Source organism: Trachemys scripta, chromosome 6 (genome assembly GCF_013100865.1).
Source record: "Trachemys scripta elegans isolate TJP31775 chromosome 6, CAS_Tse_1.0, whole genome shotgun sequence".
Classification (NCBI taxonomy): Eukaryota; Metazoa; Chordata; order Testudines; family Emydidae; genus Trachemys; species Trachemys scripta.
The window spans coordinates 117,455,002-117,472,528 of record NC_048303.1 but is presented as its reverse complement, the minus strand read 5'-3'; the positions used below and the strand labels follow the sequence as shown (position 1 = coordinate 117,472,528).

At 42.0% G+C, this 17,527-nt stretch overlaps 1 protein-coding gene across 1 annotated transcript; it reads left to right on the top strand.

The window, feature by feature from the left end:
• The first annotated feature begins 754 nt into the window (after nucleotides 1–754).
• Nucleotides 755–11,818, top strand: LOC117879649 (perilipin-3-like). The gene is made up of 7 exons (XM_034774921.1): nucleotides 755–814; nucleotides 1,744–1,939; nucleotides 5,340–5,422; nucleotides 5,767–6,052; nucleotides 9,750–9,949; nucleotides 11,147–11,275; nucleotides 11,468–11,818. The coding sequence occupies exons 1-7, from the start codon at nucleotides 755–757 to the stop codon at nucleotides 11,816–11,818; spliced, it is 1,305 nt and encodes a 434-aa protein (XP_034630812.1).
• The last annotated feature ends 5,709 nt before the right edge of the window (nucleotides 11,819–17,527 follow it).

The following is a 17,527-nucleotide window of genomic DNA, read 5'->3' as shown; positions in this document are numbered from 1 at the left end:
TCAACTGTAACCCTCGATATTCCCTTTTTAGTTTGTGTACTCCTCTCCATCTGAACAGATGAGATGGACTAAGTCTCAACTCCTTTGGCTAAGTTACTGTTAGGGGGTTTGCCCACTACCTCCAAGTTTTTATTAAAAAAAAAAAAAAAACCTGACCCACTGTGTACTCCTGACCTAGCCCTAACCACTTGTCAGAAGGAGCACTGTAACTGGACATACCAAAGGCTGACCCTCTGGTGGTCAGTATTTGCCTACTCCCAGAGCTGGCCCTATCTGAGTAACAACACCTGGCCCCCACTTACCAAGTTCTACACTGATTCTCCAATTAGGAAGGTGGGATTGACCTTGTGACCAGAACTAGAGAAACCAGCACCTCCTAAGTGATTCTTACACTCCTAGGAAACAGAGGAATTGCTGGGTATGTCTTTTCTCCAAATACATTATAGCATGTCAGGTGCTATATGCAATACGCTATCCTCTCCAAAATTCTCCTGATAATTTCATTCCTGGTAGATGAGAACTCTCTCCTTTTCCCCCTTCCCCTCTGTATTTGGAACAGCACTTGCTACTATCTAATGCCCCCCCCCTTTTTTTTTTTTTTTTTTTTTTTTTTACACAATAAGCTTTGAAAGCAGGAAGGCGTAGATGGCAATCTTTAGCCTGTTGGACTTAGAGCTCTATCTTGCAGAGAATGGTATGGCTCAGGATAAAATGCCTCACCTTTTCATCCTTTTCAGTGATATCCAACTTCATCATGTCTATAGACGAAAACAAAACAAATGCTGCTTGTCTAGAGACTGATCAGGAGCATCAGGTAGGTACATTATTGGTTGCTAAGTAGGTAGAATTAAAGCAGGCTTGTAAACTAGCCTATATAACCACAATCAGATTTGGGTGTTTTTTCCAAAAGAAATACTTTAATTCTTCCAGAAGACATGGAAACAAACTACTGGATGAAATTCTACAGCCTGTCTCTTGCAGGACAAGACTAGGTCACAATGGTCCCTTCTTGCCTTAAACCAATTCATAATTCATGAGTGTTAAACTAGAAATGACAACACAACCACTGCTGGAATGAAATCACATCAGATCTCTCTAACATGTAGTCTTCAACTCGGGAACATATTCCCTTTGGGTCTGTCAGAGCCTGACTTCACTGGGAGTTGAGCATAATTGGTAGCTGATAAGGGGTCCCCAAAGCTTCAGCTCATGTCACAATCTTATCTATTATCTGAAGCTTTCTTGGGATTGGTGAAGGAAGAGTCCTACCTTTTGTGTCTGATTGGTGCTAATTGTACCTACTGATCAAACTACTGTACACCATTGGCAAGCTTCAACACTACCTACAGGTGTGGATAGTAGCACCTTAAATGAATCTAAATAAGATTGCTTTCCTGGACTTTAGAGGCTAGTAGAGCATCTTAGGTGGGACATCCTGACATAAGTCTCTCTTCAGTCTGCAAACTTTCTAGTTCTATCCCAGGAACAGACTTGCAAAACTAATAGTAAGTGATAGATTAGTTCTTGCTAAATTGCATGGCCTCTCAGCAAAATACTTCTGGGCACTATAACTACCATAAGGAGGTATCTGGAGGAGAAACTAAACCTTTGCTGGAGTCCCTGAAAAAGTTAGGCGGTACTGATTCAACAGCCCTAAGATTCTCAGGTGGGAAAGGGTACCTATGCAAGTGTTACTGAGAATCTGTTTAACCAGCTGGACTCTAACTTTCTTCCCTTTCTTAGAGTGTAGTGAGTAGGGTGGCCAATCTGCCACTGGTCAGCTCTACCTATGACAAGGTTTCTACTACTTACACTGCCACTAAAGAAGACCATTCACTCATCAAGTCAGTCTGTGGTGTTGCAGAGATGGGAGCAAAGACAATTGCTACTGCTGCAGTTGATGGTGTACAACCAATTCTGACCACGCTTGAACCTCAGAGTGAGTAATGCTGCATCTGGGTGATGCCCATTTCTGCAAAAAGGCATATTGGGAGGGAGCTGAAGGTGAAGCATCGTTTCCATGTGAAATAGTGCAGGTTCGCTCTGTATGTGCTGACATCACCTCCAAAGAAGAGGATGATGATTAAAATATATTTTATATAGCACCCAAAACTACTAGGCAACATAGACATTTAAGACCAATCCTGCTCTGAAAAACCCACAATGTAAATAAACATGCAGACAAACAAGAGGGATGGCAGACAACTATTAACAGGTCTTTCCTTATAGGTTTTAACTCTTGGCAGTTGGGTTTTGTCTTGACCTTTGGCAACTTTGCTCATCAAAACTGACAAATTCTGTCTTATTAGTAAATATGCCAAACAAATATTGCTCAGCTTTACAGACAAATCTGTAAAACCTACAGCAAGTTTATCTACTCCTGTCCAAGTTGACAGCTTACTTATCAGCCAATAAACTGCTGTTTAACTTAACCAGCTAAAGCATAACCTTAAATACTACAGTACTGGCCTACAAAAAACAATTACATACATCAGATGAAATGCAGCCAGCAGTATAGAAGGTAAACCTTAAGCAGTTTTGATTGCAATATGGTTTTGCCAGGACAGATAAATCTGACAAATGTCCATAAATAAAACCACTGTCGAGACAAATTGGAGGATTGGGCCAAAAGAAATCTGAGGTTCAACAAGGACAAGTGCAGAGTCCTGCACTTAGGACAGAAGAATCCCATGCACTGCTACAGGCTGGAGACCAACTGGCTAAGCAGTTCTGCAGAAAAAGACCTGGAGATTAGAGTGGATGAGAAGCTGGATATGAATCAACTGTGTCCTTGTTGCCAAGAAAGCTAATAGCATATTGGGCTGCATTAGTAGGAGCACTGCCAGCAGATCGAGGGAAGTGATTATTCCCCTCTATTCAGCACTGGTGAGGCCACATCTGGAGCACTGCATCCAGTTTTGGGCCCCAATACAGAAAGGATGTGGACAAATTGGAGAGAGTCCAATGGAGGGCAACAAAAATGATTAGGGGGCTGGGGCACAATCCTTATGAGGAGAGGCTGAGGGAACTGGGCTTGTTTCTTCTGCAGAAGAGAAGAGTGAGGGGGGATTTGATAGCAGCCTTCAATTATCTGAAGGGGGGGTTCCAAAGAGGATGGAGCTAGTCTATTGATAGAACAAAAAGCAATGGTTTCAAATTGGAGTGGGGGAGGTCTAGGTTGGCTATTAGGAAACACTATTTCACTAGGAGGGTGATGATCCACTGGATTGGGTTACCTAGGAAGGTGGTGGAATCAACATCCTTAGAGGTTTTTAAGGCCTGGCTTGACAAAGCCCTGGCTGGGATGATTTAGTTGGGGGTTGGTCCTGCTTTGAGCAGGGGGTTGGACTAGCTGACCACCTGAGGTCTCTTCAGCCCTAATCTGATTCACTGTTCAGTCTTCTTAATTTGAAGACACAAGTCTTGCTATTGTCATGTGACTTAATGGAGAGCAGGATCAATTTTTTTAGATTCTAAAGGCAATATAGCAACATTAAAAACCTAGTTTGAGTTACTGTAGCCAAACACACTAATTCGTAGGCCCTACTTGAATTGTGGGATGATTGTCAAAATTGTGGACAAGGTATGGGAAAATTGCAGAAAAGTAGTAATGGTCCTTATTTGCAGTAATTAAGTCATTACTGTTCTGCAATTTTTCACTGTTAGGAACACACAGCTGAGAGTAGGGGGAGGGGGTTTGCTGTCAGCAGTAGCACAGAGCTCCTACAGGCAAAATTGCAGTGGAAGGCTAATGTTGCAGAAGCCTCATAGTGTGGAAGCCTCAATATCACAAATTAAGTAGGGCTTTACTAACTTATAATTTACAATAGCAGATAAGGTGATAAGTAATAGCATGGATTTGTCAAGAACAAATCATGCCCAAACAACCTGATGGGGTTTCTTTGACAGGGTAACAAGCCTTGGGGGGGCAAGGGAGAAGCAGTAGACATGGCATATCTTGACTTTAGTAAAGCTTTAGATACAGTCTCGCATGACCTTCTCATAAACTAGGGAAATACAACCTAGATGGAGATACTAAAGGTGGGTGCAAAACTGATTGGAAAACCATTCCCAGAGAGTAGTTATTAGTGGTTCATAGTCATGCTGGAAGGACATAACAAGTTGGGTCCTGCAGGGATCCGTTCTAGATCTGGTTCTGTTCAATATATTCAGTGATTTATATAATGGCACAGAGTACCCTTATAAAGTTTGCAGATGATACCAAGCTGGGAGGGGGTGCAAGTGCTTTGGAGGATAAGATTAAATTTGAAATGGCCTGAAATAAACAGGATGAAATTCAAAAAGGACAAATGCAAAGTACTCCACTTAAGAAAGAATAATCAGTTGCACAAATAGGAAATAACTGCCTAGGAAGAAGTACTGCAGGAAAGGGATCTGGGGATCAGAGTGGACCACAAGCCAAATGAGTCAACAGTGTAACGCTGTTGCAAAAAAACAAACATCATTCTGGGATGTATTAGCAGGAGTGTTGTAAGCAAGACATGAAGTAATACTTCTGCTCTACTCTACACTGATTAGACTTCAACTGGAGTATTGTGTCCAGTTCTGGGTGCCACACTTCAGAAAAGATGTGGACAAACTGGAGAGTCTAGAGAAGAGCAACAAATGATCAAAGGTCTAGAAAACATGACCTATGAGGGAAGATTGAGGGAAAATTGGGTTTGTTTAGTCTGGAAAAGAAGACTGAGAGGGGACATAACTTTTCAAGTACATAAAAGGTTGTTACAAGGAAGAGGGAGAAGAATTGTTCTCATTAACCTTTGCGGATAGGACAAGAAATGAGCTTAAATTGCAGTAAGGGTGGTTTAGGTGGGACATGAGGAAAAACTTCCTAACTGTCAGGGTCGTTAAGCACTGGAATAAATTGCCTAGGGAGGTTGTGGAATCTCCATCATTGGGGATTTTAAGAGCAGGTTAGACAAACACCTGTCAGGGATGGTATAGATACTTCTGCCATGAGTGTAGGGGACTGGACTAGATAACCTCTCAATGTCTCTTCCAGTCCTAGGATTCTAAAACATTCTTTCCACACTGCCTGCATAATTAAACATTAACTTACCTCCAGGAAGAGCCTGTCAGTATAGCAAGCCATAGACTTCTCACCCACAATCAGCTTATTTGTAGTATGGGAGCACCTCAGTGTCCTAAATGATACAGTCCAGATCCCATTTGTCTAGGCACTGTAAACATTGTAACAAGACCTCCTCTGACTTAGTCTCTTGAAATCAGTTGTCCCAGTTCCAAGCTTTCTCTGATACTCCAGGGAACTCTGCTAAAACTGAAAAGAACTTTGAGGGACTAAAGTTGGCTTTTTACAGTTGCAGCAGTAAATGAATATGCCTGTAAAGGACTGAACAAGCTGGAGGAGAAACTGCCAATTCTTCAACAGCCAGCTGATAAGGTAACTTTTTTTGTCAAGAGAACTATTGGACAGAAGGATGCAGCAGTCTTACTTTGATTAGAATAATCTAAATGAGTGGATTCTGATGTCATAGTCATGGGAGCAGTCCCTGGTCATAAGGCTTTGGCCAAACCACATGGCTGCCTTGAAACAAAGGCTGGCAGTAAGGAGCTGTCCCAAATGAAGGCTGTTCTGATGGAAGAAACTACTAGTGGAAAATAAGGAAGTGAATTTGGTGCTGAAGCCTAAGACTAAAAAACTGTATGGACAGAGCATGGCACATCCCCCATTAAAACCACTCTTGTACTCATTCATAATCTGTTAACACCACTTTTTTTTTCTAGGTGATCTCAAACACCAAGGAGCTAGTATCTTCCACAGTAATAGGCACCAAGGATGCAGTTGTCAGTGCTGTCACAGAAGCAAAGGATGTAGTAACTGGAATGATGGGCAAGACAAAAGAGACTGTGCAGGGTAGTATGGATGCCACCAGATCTGTAATGACTAGCAGCATGAGTGCTGTCATGGAATCAAGTGTGGGGCAGAAGGTTGTGAGCAGCATTGACACATTGCTAGGGAAATCAGAGGAACTGGTGGACTTCTACCTCCCTATAACAGATGAAGAATTAGGTCAGTGCACTCTTCACAGTACACTAAATCTAGGAGATATAACGCTGACTGCCTGGAGAATCTCAATTTTTCTAATGTTAAATGTCTACTCATACCTTAATTGTATAATTATCTGTCACTTAAGTATCTTCACAAACATCCCTCCCATAAAGCATGCATTCAACCGGGAGTTGGGGAGGGTGTTGGCATGCAGGATCAGAACTACAACTCTGACTCTACTGAAATGAACATGCATCTTGAGATTAGAGATGTTAATTAACATGTCTTCACTGAGGCTACCTGGTGCAGCCTTTGAGCTTCTCACCCATAACATGGGGCTGATTGGCATGGCTTCCTAGTACTGCATTGTCTGCAGCAAACTTGAGTTAATTTAGGATTTCATGGGTATACCTGCAGGTACTACAGAGCTGATGACTGTTCACACATCTAGGTCTCTACCATCCCAAAGCTTACTGTATACAATATATGCTAAAAAGCTTTATTTACTGCTCCTGTTCCCCTTCCTTTTCTAAACAGATGAGTACTATGCAGGTGTTGATCCATGGTAGCCCATCTTATGCAATGCTTTGTATAAAATCTCTTAAGTGCATAGATTTCCCAGTTGGTCTGGACTCTGACACTGCTCTACAGCCAAAATGCTTCTGAAATGTAGTCAAACTTTACTAATTCTGGGTCACTGAACAAAAATGATGCTTAAAATTGTTGACTGGCTCTAGTTTTCAAGATATGCTATTGGGTCAGTGTATATACGACCCTTGACTTGGGAATGGCAGAGGATAAGTGAGTTACAAAGGGAAGGGATCTCAATTTAAACCAGAAATGACTAAAATACATCTTTGACTGGATCTATGAATAAATCTGACTGGGTTTGGACAGTACTTGCTTTTTAGGCAAAACAATGAATGATGCAATCTGAAGCTGGTATTGCATCATACATTATATGAATTGCATCATGTTATTCCTAGAAGTCATGGATGATGTAATCATCACAAAGCTTACATCACTCTGCTGAACAAATTGCCCTATATCAGCTCTAGAAATCAGTGTCGTGCTCTCATTTGTCAGTGTTTGATTTTGCAAAGGGACACATTTCTGTTTAGCCAAAGTGAGCAGAGATGCCTCGTACTTGTGTGAACAGTGCAGATAACTTCTGCTATGTTTGTGGTGAAGTGACTTGCATCACAAAAGCACAGTATCACCACTATGGTTAAGAGAGCCTATCCCCTTTATTTTGGCTGCAAAATTGGAGATCAGGACAAGAAGTGGGCCCCACACATATGCTGCAACACTTGTGCAACAAATCTTCGCCAGTGGTTGAACAGAAAAGGAAATCTATGCCTTTTGCAGTGCCAATGATTTGGAGAGAGCCAACAGATCATACCAGCAATTGTTACTTCTGCATGGTGCCTCCAGTTGGGAAAGGTGTGTCAAAGAAGAAAAAGTGGACTGTGCATTATCCAAACATTCCATCAGCTATACGCCCAGTACCCCATGGAGAAGGACTGCCGGTTCCTGATGCACCAGAATCATTCTCACTTGAGTCAGACGAAGAAGAGGATGAAACTTCTGGTCCTGAACCATCCATGTCACAGGACCCACATTTTCTCCAATCCTCCTCCTCTGAACCACACCTCATAACACAAGGTGAACTGAACGACCTTGTCAGGGATTTGGAACTACCCAAGAGTAAGGCAGAACTGTTGGGCTCCAGACTACAGCAGTGGAATCTCCTGGCAGGTGATGTTAGGGGTTCCGTGACAGTCAAAAGGATCTTGTCTCCTTCTTCATGGAAGGTGATCTTGTAGCCTGCAACAACATCCATGGTGTGATGGCAGCCCTCAACATCATTCACGATCCAGATGGGTGGAGACTCATCATTGATTCATCAAAGATGAGTCTTAAAGCTGTTTTACTGCATAATGGCAATGTTTGACCATCAGTTCCAGTTGGTCATGCAGTCCATATGAAGGAAATCTATGACAACATGAAACAACTTTTGAGGTGCATAAACTATGACCAACATCAGTGGCAGCTTTGTGGCAATTTGAAGGTTGTTGCTCTCTTGCTTGGTCTGCAGACTGGATACACAAAGTACTGCTGTTTTCTCTGCGAATGGGATAGTCGTGCAAGAGATTCCCACTACATCAAGAAAGATTGGCCACTCCGACAGTCATTGGAGCCTGGGAGGAAAAGTGTTCAGCATCCACCACTTGTTGAATCAAGGAAGATTTTGTTACCACCCTTACACATCAAGTTGGGTCTGAAGAACTTTGTCAAGGCCATTGACAAAACACAAGCAGCTTTCAAGTACCTCCATGGAAAATTTCCAAGGTTAAGTGAAGCTAAGATAAAGGAAGGTGTCTTTGGTCCTCAGATTCGTGAACTTCTTCGAGATGATGCATTTGACCATGCACTGCATGGCAAGGAAAAGACAGCATGGAAAGCCTTCCAGTTAGTGGCAATAAATTTTGTCAAACAACAAGGCAGACAACTACAGGTTGTTGGTGGAAAACCTCCTCAAGGCATACAAAAGCCTTGGTTGCAACATGTCACTAAAGATACATTTTTTTGAACTCATCTAGATTTTTGTTTGTTTTTTTTTTTCCACTGAACTGCAGAGCAGTGAGCAATGAGCACGGCAAGCGATTTCACCAGGACATTGCAACAATGGAGAAACGCTATCAGGGCAAATGGAGCCCATCAGTGCTTGCAGACTATTGCTGGACAGTGACGAGATGCTCCATTTAATGAATACAAGAGACAAGCCAAGAAGCGCTGAGTAGACACTGAATAGGACTAAACTATGTACATAATTTTTTGCCTTTTGTTTCCTAATTTTATTTATATAACCCTTTTGCTGATTTTTAAAGTGTTACATAAACAGGACAGGTGAAATATCATGTAAAGCAACCAAACACACATGAAAAGACCTAGGTTTACAATTTAGGATTAAAACGCTACTATCTACAGACATAAAATGTAAAAACTTAAATATCTTAAACAGTAGCCAATCAGTTGTTTTAATTGTCATATTTGAATTCAGCACATCAAAATACATAATAAATAGCACATTTTATCTCTGAAGCTGATGACTTCGTCTCAAATTGTAGACCAGTGATACAGGGTATCTTAGCAGCATGAACTCTTTACTAGTTGATCAGCTCTCAAAGGCAGTTGCTTAATCTGGATAACCTGTCAGACCTTTCCAATGATGAATTTTTAGCCTGCTATTCCACTAGATAGTGACTTCCTCCTACCCAAATCATCTTGTACTAAAGCTATTTAAAGAGGCTGACTTGAGACAGGCTGCAAGCACTTTGCTGTAACTGGAATAGCCCCTATTATAGGCTGTCATTGGGAGTCTGCTTCTTACTACACTAGTGCACAAATACTAATCCTCTAGTGACTAAATTAACACAAACACCTGTCCTTCGCTGTAAATTACTGATCCTATTTTAGTTCAATTATGTGGCCTTGTTGGCCCTCTGATGTATCAAATGAAATCCTCTGGGTACTGAGTTAACTAAGAATGAGTTTGTGCTGCATAAGCACGAATTAGGGAAAGGATTCCTAGCACCAGGGAGTGATTACAACAGATCAAAATTATGGCCTCCTGCCCCCCCCCCAGTCACAATGGTACTTCATCTGACTCTCAGCCTTGACTAGGATTAAACCTTGTTCTTCTCATTCCTTTCAGTTAAGTTTGCAACATCTCTAGAGGGGTTTGAAGTGGCCTCGGTAAAGCAGCAGAGACAGCCAAAGAGTTACTATGTACGTTTGGGTTCCCTTTCAACCAAACTCCGCCAACGAGCCTACCAGCACTCCCTGGGCAAGGTGAACCAAGTTGGACAAAGTACAAAGGAGGCCCTCTTCCAGCTTCAGCAAACCATTGATCTGGTAGGGAATGCAAATCATAGGTTTGGGGGTGTCCCCCTAAAAGCATTGCCATGGAGTTGTATAGTGATGAACCCTATATATGAATAGCTTTCTGTGGGATGCCTATATTTGTCTACAATAGCAAGACTTAGAGCATTGTCACTGTGGTGGTACAGCCTGCTTCTTCACAGGTCAGTCTGTAAAAGCAAGGGGGGATTGGAGAGGTGGGGAAATACTACTTCCTCAAGATTTGCTGCCAATTTTTTTAATCTTGCAAATACTTTCAGATTCACCTGCCATGTGGTGCATGTATCTACTAAGGAAATATGGTTGAGAAAGCTTTTTGCTCACCTCTAAGCAGGGCCCTGTGTACTCACTTTCACAGCCATGTCTTGTGAAATACAGCCTCTGCTCCAGAGTCTGATTCAGTTTAAACTGATTCTGACACTTCCAGTGTTGCCATCAAATCCTGGGGACAAGAAATTGATCTAAAAGAATCTCTTGCAGACCACCTAAATCACACCTTCTAAAACAAACTGCCCCTTGAGATCTGAGTACACTAAAACATGAGATGCCAACACCTCCAATTGCTAAACACTTCAGTAGACTATACAAATGTTCTTACACAAGACGTTGCCTTTCATGTCTCCCAGGTTAGATATAAAAGACACAGCCATTGTACTGACACATTCCATTTTGTAACTGGTTCACTTCAACTTCTAGTCAAAATGAAGCTGTAGCAGAATTTTAGCATGGCTCACAGCACACTGCAGAACTCCATTTCTCCCCCATGTACTCTGCAAGATGACCCTATCATAAGACAAGACCAGACCGACCTCTAATGAGCTGTGATTCTCATGAATGTTTCCATGAAAACATTTAGTATGCTGATAGTATAGTATACAGGACAACTTATGACATGGGATGGGGAGAGCTCAGATGTCTCCTGTCAGTCTTGGATTTTAAAATATCCATAAGTTGGCATATTCCAGAGGACATTTTTTCCTTAATCACCCTCCCGCCCCCAGCTGGGTGATCTACCAATAACCAGAAGAGCCATCGCCCCAAGGCAGCAGAAGCATCCCAACCTTTTTGTATTGAGTGACAGAATTTTGACAGGAATCCACAGCTCTCTAGAGACATTGCCGTTTCTCACTGAAGTCAGACTTCAAGCATCTCATCAGGGTTTTTTGTTTTGTTTTCTTTTAATCTCTCCAGATTGACTATGCTAAAGAGGCTGTGGGTCTGAAGCTTCATGATGGCCAAGAGAAGCTGAATCAAATGTGGCAGGAGTGGAGCAGGAGGGAGATAGGAGCAAATGAGGACAAAGACTCTGCAAAGCCAGAGGTATCACCCTTACTGAAAAAGTCTAGAATTATTTGAGGTTAATCCTAGTGTTTAAATCACAGGACTATTAGTAGTTAAATTTAGAGGTAGTATTCAGATGTCATGCATTCAACCCTGCACTCTAATTATAATGTATGAATGTTTTATACATGGGGGTTTTTTCCCATTAATTGCTAACTTCCTTCTTCACAGCTGATTGAGTCTCAGACACTGGCTGTTTCACGTAGCATCATCCATCACTTGCAGGCCATCTGTCTCACCCTAGTATCCAGCATCCAGGGCCTCCCAGCCAATATGCAGGACCGGGTCCAACAGATCCTAAGCGGCCTAGAAGACCTCCATGCTTCCTTCTCTACTGCTGCTTCCTTCCAGGATCTCTCCAGCAGTGTCCTCTCCCAGAGCAGAGAGAAGGTGACCAAAGCACAGGAGTCTCTGAATGAGCTTCTGGAGTATGTGGTGCACAACATTCCCCTCACATGGATTGTGGGACCCTTTGCTTCATCTGGAGACTCTGCAGTGGATGATAAAGTGGAGAAGGACTAGACCATCCTCACCGCCTCTAGACAAAGGAGGACAACAGAAGCTCTGAACTCTCCTTGTAAAGGACATGACAGACTTATAGGTCTTAGTCTTCAGCCTACATTTGACCTCCTTCAGAGAATAATATAAACCTGTTGCCTTTACCTTGCAGGAAACTGACATCCATACAGTTTCTCTTGACCAATTCAATGGGCCCAGAACTCCTTTGTTCTTAAATGCTGAAACTTTTTTCCATGTTTGCAGTCTCAAATCAATTGTTGGCACTTAGACTGTTTGCACATGCAGGAGTATATGAACAGGTCTAGTGTATGATCGTTTGGCTGCCTGTGAGGCTCAAAGCAAACTCCAACTTGTAACCCTAATGCCCAAAAGTCAGTGTGTTGGTCAGAAGCTGATTTCTCCCAGAAACTGCAGTAATATCTCTGGTAAAAGAGCCAATTCAAGTTGCCATCTTATATAGGAAAGAAACCCTCTACCTGTAGAGACTTAGTGCAAAAGACCTTGCTTGCACTCTGCCTGCCCTTTCAAAACAAGTTAACAATGGCTGTCAATCTACTAGACTCTAATCCTATTTTGTATTTAGACTTTATCTCTCTGTAACAACTGTCTTGCTGCCTCCCTTAAAGGGAAGCGATAGGTTCTGCTTAACATGCCACTACTATGAGTCAAACAATATTGTATAAAATAAATACTACCTGCATTCTCAAATGAGTCTCTTGATTTAATGATCACTCTCTAGTGTTAAGAAACTTCTCTTAGAGAATTTGGTTTGGATAGCAATGTACAATTTCATTCCTTGATTCCTTCAAACATAGCATAATCCTGGTCCAGAAGGCCTAGCAAGGGCTTCATAGCACTAAGCAATTCCTAAATGTTGGCAAGAGTGAGACCTCACATAAACAAGATGTAAAGCTTGCCAACTACTAGGCACTGAACAACAACCTCTTTGAAGACCACTCTCACTGAGCACTTCAGAGCTGGATATGAGCAGATGTTCTCAACTGAAAGTGTCCCATTCAGTTTCCCTTACTAGAACCATTCTGATCAATGTTCCCTTTCTCATGACTACCTCCTCCAAACTGAGGATAACTATGTAACCTTCCTAGCTACTGTTGTAGAGCAGGTCTTCCTGTGGAAAGGATGTGAAAGTTACTTTCTAATGTGGCACAATTATACATTGAAGCTACAGCGAGGAGGAGAGACCAGGCATAAAACTATTGATGTGAAAAACAGTGGGCTTATGTTCCCTCTGGGAGCAGGTCCTCCTTCTGAATAAGACTTTCTGCAGGTTTTGGTGCATTTCAAAATGAGTTCACCTCAAGCAAAAGGCAGTGTTGGCATATTTAAACTCCAATCAATATCTGGTATAAGCATTCATTCAGACCCTGGTTTCCTTATAGCTAGCTGGGAGGAGGAGAGACTTTGAGTGTGTTTGTAAATAGCAGAGCAGGAGCAAACAGATTGGTGTCAGTGACCAACTCTGGCTGGTGTTGAGTTACAAATCACCTTGATACTAAATGCAGGATAGTGCAATAGTTAACGAAGTTCTAATTGTTGTAGGAATACAGGAAAGCATGACTGCTTAACCTGCCCCAAATAAAGGGTCACTCTCAGTTGAAAGAACCTCATTAAGAGGGGCCTGAATGCCCAACCGTGGTGAAAGTAAGAGGGGTGGGGACAGAGCCCAGATAGGCGCTTATGGAAGACTTCTTGGTGAAGGTTCAGACAGGTTTAACCTGTTCCTCGTAACTATTCAAAGAATAGAGCAAAATAGAGCAGATATTCCTAATGAAGCCTAATTGCTTAATCAGCACTGAAACCAGTTGTGGTAGGACATGGTTTTTTTTCTGTTTTGTTTTGTTTTTTGCCTTGCCTGCTCTGAACTAAAAATCAGAGCTAAAATCACTTGAGGTGGGGCTGTATTACTTCCCAACCTCTTAACAGCTGGAAATTACTAAAACTGATGTGCAGAGGTCACACAGAGAGAAGCAGGTGACTGATAGCTGGCTGGTGAGCAAGTGGCCAGCAGGGTGGCTTGCAGAGATGTGGGGTGAGCAGCTAGTGGGGCAGCTGGTAGAGGACCAGAGCAGAACCCTACACAGGGGCAGCAACCAAGCACTCGAGTAGCAGAGCATGTAAGGAGCCTCCTTATATCACACACACAAACTCTGGGCCTGCACTACAAAGGACAACTGAGTGGGGTACAGTAAGGGGTCAGGCATGTGAAAGGGACTTTTGGTTGCTGGACTTAAGAACCTGAGGGGAAAAGGACACTGCCCAACTTCTGGCAGGGGGGGAGAGGGAAAGGGACTTTTGGTCATGGTTTGTTTATAACCCTGTTTGCAGTGTTTTTTCAAATTAAGAAGCATTGCCTCTAGAGGCACCCAGGAGTGGTGTGTAATTTTCCCAGGTTACTGGGTGGGCCCTTAAGTCAGTTCCATGTTGTATTGAGGGAGAGGAATGCCTAGCTATTGAACCTAGCCCTGCTTGCTGCTGCCTGCACCTGGCAGAGAGGTTACACTTGAATTCCTCACTTTTTTTTTTTTGGTGGCTTTGTAAAACTGTGCCCCAAAAAGGTAGATTTTTTTTTTTTTAATATTACCTCTAAAATTGTCAGAACCCCTCATACACAAGGATTCTCTTCAGTGGAAAGGTTAGCAAATATATTACTATTGCCATTGAATTTTTCTACACAGGTGCAATTCTTTCAAGTTCAATGGTTACTTAAGTCTCTATCCTTTTAGTTTGGAGGCCAGTTAAGAGAGATCACTTCAGCTTGTACTTTGCAGATTGACTTCCTGAATCTATCCCTGTATCCTCAACATACAGCAGTTGCCACTACTACTATGCTAACTTACAAATGCTTTAGTAACTAAACACTAGTTAGTTACCATTCTAGTTACAGAAAATATCAGCTGTTTCCTGTTTAATAGGAAATACATGTCATTTCAGATGTGGCAGTCTGACCACTCAGAACATCCACAGAATGTAAAGGCTGCCACTGTCAGTTTCCCTTGAACTCATTTTTTAGTGACCTTATTATAGCTCAGGTACCAAGGATATTTTTCCCTTCTTTCATACTATATTGCCTTCCTCCTGCAGATGAATCTCCATACCTGATCACTGCACAGCACCCTTTCACTTTAGCTTATGAAATGGCTTGCAAAACAGATTAGGTAGTGGTGTGATGCATTAGTTTGAATGCTTCTGGCATCTCTGCAAAGCCATAAGGCTTTGGGGGGGGGGGGCAGGGGAGGTTGTACATATATAATGTCCATTTGCCTTTGTATAACTACTCCAAGTTTGTATACCAACTTAGTATATCTGTGCCAAGAGCATCTCTTCTCCCCAACATCCATCCATACTGGACTATATTATGTTCCACTATCAGTTAGTGATTCAAAGACAGTGTCTTGTTACAGCACAGATATGTTAATGCTGATGTTTTATGAGGGTAATGTTTAAGTGATGGGGAGAACAACTCTTGTAGCTTAGCACCTGTGGACTAATTAATAGTCAAATTGTCCAAGTTAGCTCTCAAGCTAAATCTACTTCCCTTTGCCCTACCCTGTCACCTAATGCCCCTTGGACAAAGTTTTCACATCTAGGTACCTAAAGAAAGGAGAGCTGATCTGGAGGGAGCAAGTAGAGGTGGATGCAATTCAAATTTTTTCTTCCAAAAAATGGAAATTCCACAGCACTAAAATATTTTGTCTGTTTTGATGAATTGTGCATGTAATTCTGAAAGTCAAAACATTTCATTTTGATACTTTAAGACATTGTGAAATGGCTTTTCATTTTTGACATTTCCTTCACATCTATTAAATTTAAACAATGAGAATGAAATTTCATGTGGGAGTAGTAAATCTGTCAATTTAACCCCAAACAACTCTATTTTTTCATAATTGCCACAAACCAAAACTCCATTACTTGCACAGCAGTTAGCTGCCCTGTGGTGTGATACACCTGATATTACGCTTGTGTAAGTTTGACCCTTATTTCCCTCTAGTTTTATTCTTAACCTTGATGCTTACCTTCTTACAGTCAGCCCCCAACCTGAAGCACATACTCACCAGCAACTACCCACAACAAAAACACCAACCCAGGAACCAATCCCTGCAACAAACCCCGTTGCCAACTCTATCTGCATATTTATTCAAGGGACAGCATCATAGGAACTAGCCACACCATCAGGGGCTCGTTCACCTGCACATCTACCAATGTGATATGTGCCAGCAAATGCACCTCTGCCAGGTACATTGGCCAAACCAGATAGTCTCTATGCAAAAGAACAAATGGACACAAAACAGACATCAAGAATTGTAACATTCAAAACCCAGGAGAACACTTCAGTTTCCCTGGACACTCAATAACAGACTTAAAAGTGGCAATTCTTCAAACAAAAAACTTCAAAAACAGACATCAACAAGAAACTGGAATTGACTTGCAAACTAGACACCATCAAATTAGACCTGAATAAAGACTGGGAGTGGACGGTTGCTACAAAAAGTAATTTTCCCTGTGCTGATACTCACCCCTTCTTGTCAACTGTTGAGAATGGGCAATGTCCACCTTGATTGCATTGGCCTCATTAGCACTGACCCTCTACTTGGTAAGACAACTCACATCTTTTCATGTGCTGATAGATATATCACACACTGCTGACTGTATTTTTCACTCCATGCATCTGATGAAGTGGGTTTTAGCCCACAAAAAGCTTATGCCCAAATAAATGTGAAGGTAATGTCTGTGGATTATAAAATAGCTATGTCATGCTATAAAAATTAAATTTGTTTATCATATGAATTTAATTAAATAACTTTATAAAATCTTTTCTTTAGTTCCTTTTGGGACTTGAATGTGGGGAAGCTTGTAATCCTTGCTGAAAATACTTAGAGACTGAACTCTGGGTCTCCAGCTAGTTTCTAGGGGAGTTGGGTTTTTTTTTAAAGGCACTGGAGACAGGAAATGAAAAACTCTAGCCCACCCAAAGGTTACAAAAGCATATAGCAGGGGATTGTTTGAGTTGCAATAGCTAACTTCATCTCAAAGCTCTCTTCTCTCCCTGCCCTTTTAAGCCATGAGGCTGGGCTATGCATAGGGCTTTTCGGGCTTTTCAGGCATTCTCCAAGGCACTGCAGAAAGGGATGTTGTGCTGGGCCCAAACTGGAGAGCGGGTTAGGGGTAGGTGAGAGCTGGGAAAACAGGGCCAGTGGATCTTCATACTTAACATTTGTAGGGGGTGTGGAATGACAGATTGCAATACCGGCCTATGGACTGGAGTAGCTGGCACTGCTATGTTGTAAAATGGGGTTGGGGGAGAGGTTGAATCCCATTCCCAGAATCCCAAGTTATTGGGCTTTCTTACAGAAGGAAGCATTTAATCCACACACTGTTCCAAAGTGAGCCCAGCCAACTTTAACATTCTGCATGGTCTATTGGCAGGAAAGCAGAAATGTACCTGTGTAAAATTGCAGCACGTCTGAAATCAGCCAGACTTATTGCAAGGCCCTCGTTTCAGACTCTTTAAAAATATACATTGCTGGTTTGCCGGGGTAGACTGGTTAGCCCTGTAAGAAATGGAGTTAAGTGGAGAGATGGTATGGTAAACACCAGGTAATATACAGAAACGTCTGACTATGTCTGCATTGCATTTTGATGCCTTACTAATGATTCCAGCACTATACAGAGCTTGCTCTCTTGCTCCCCTAA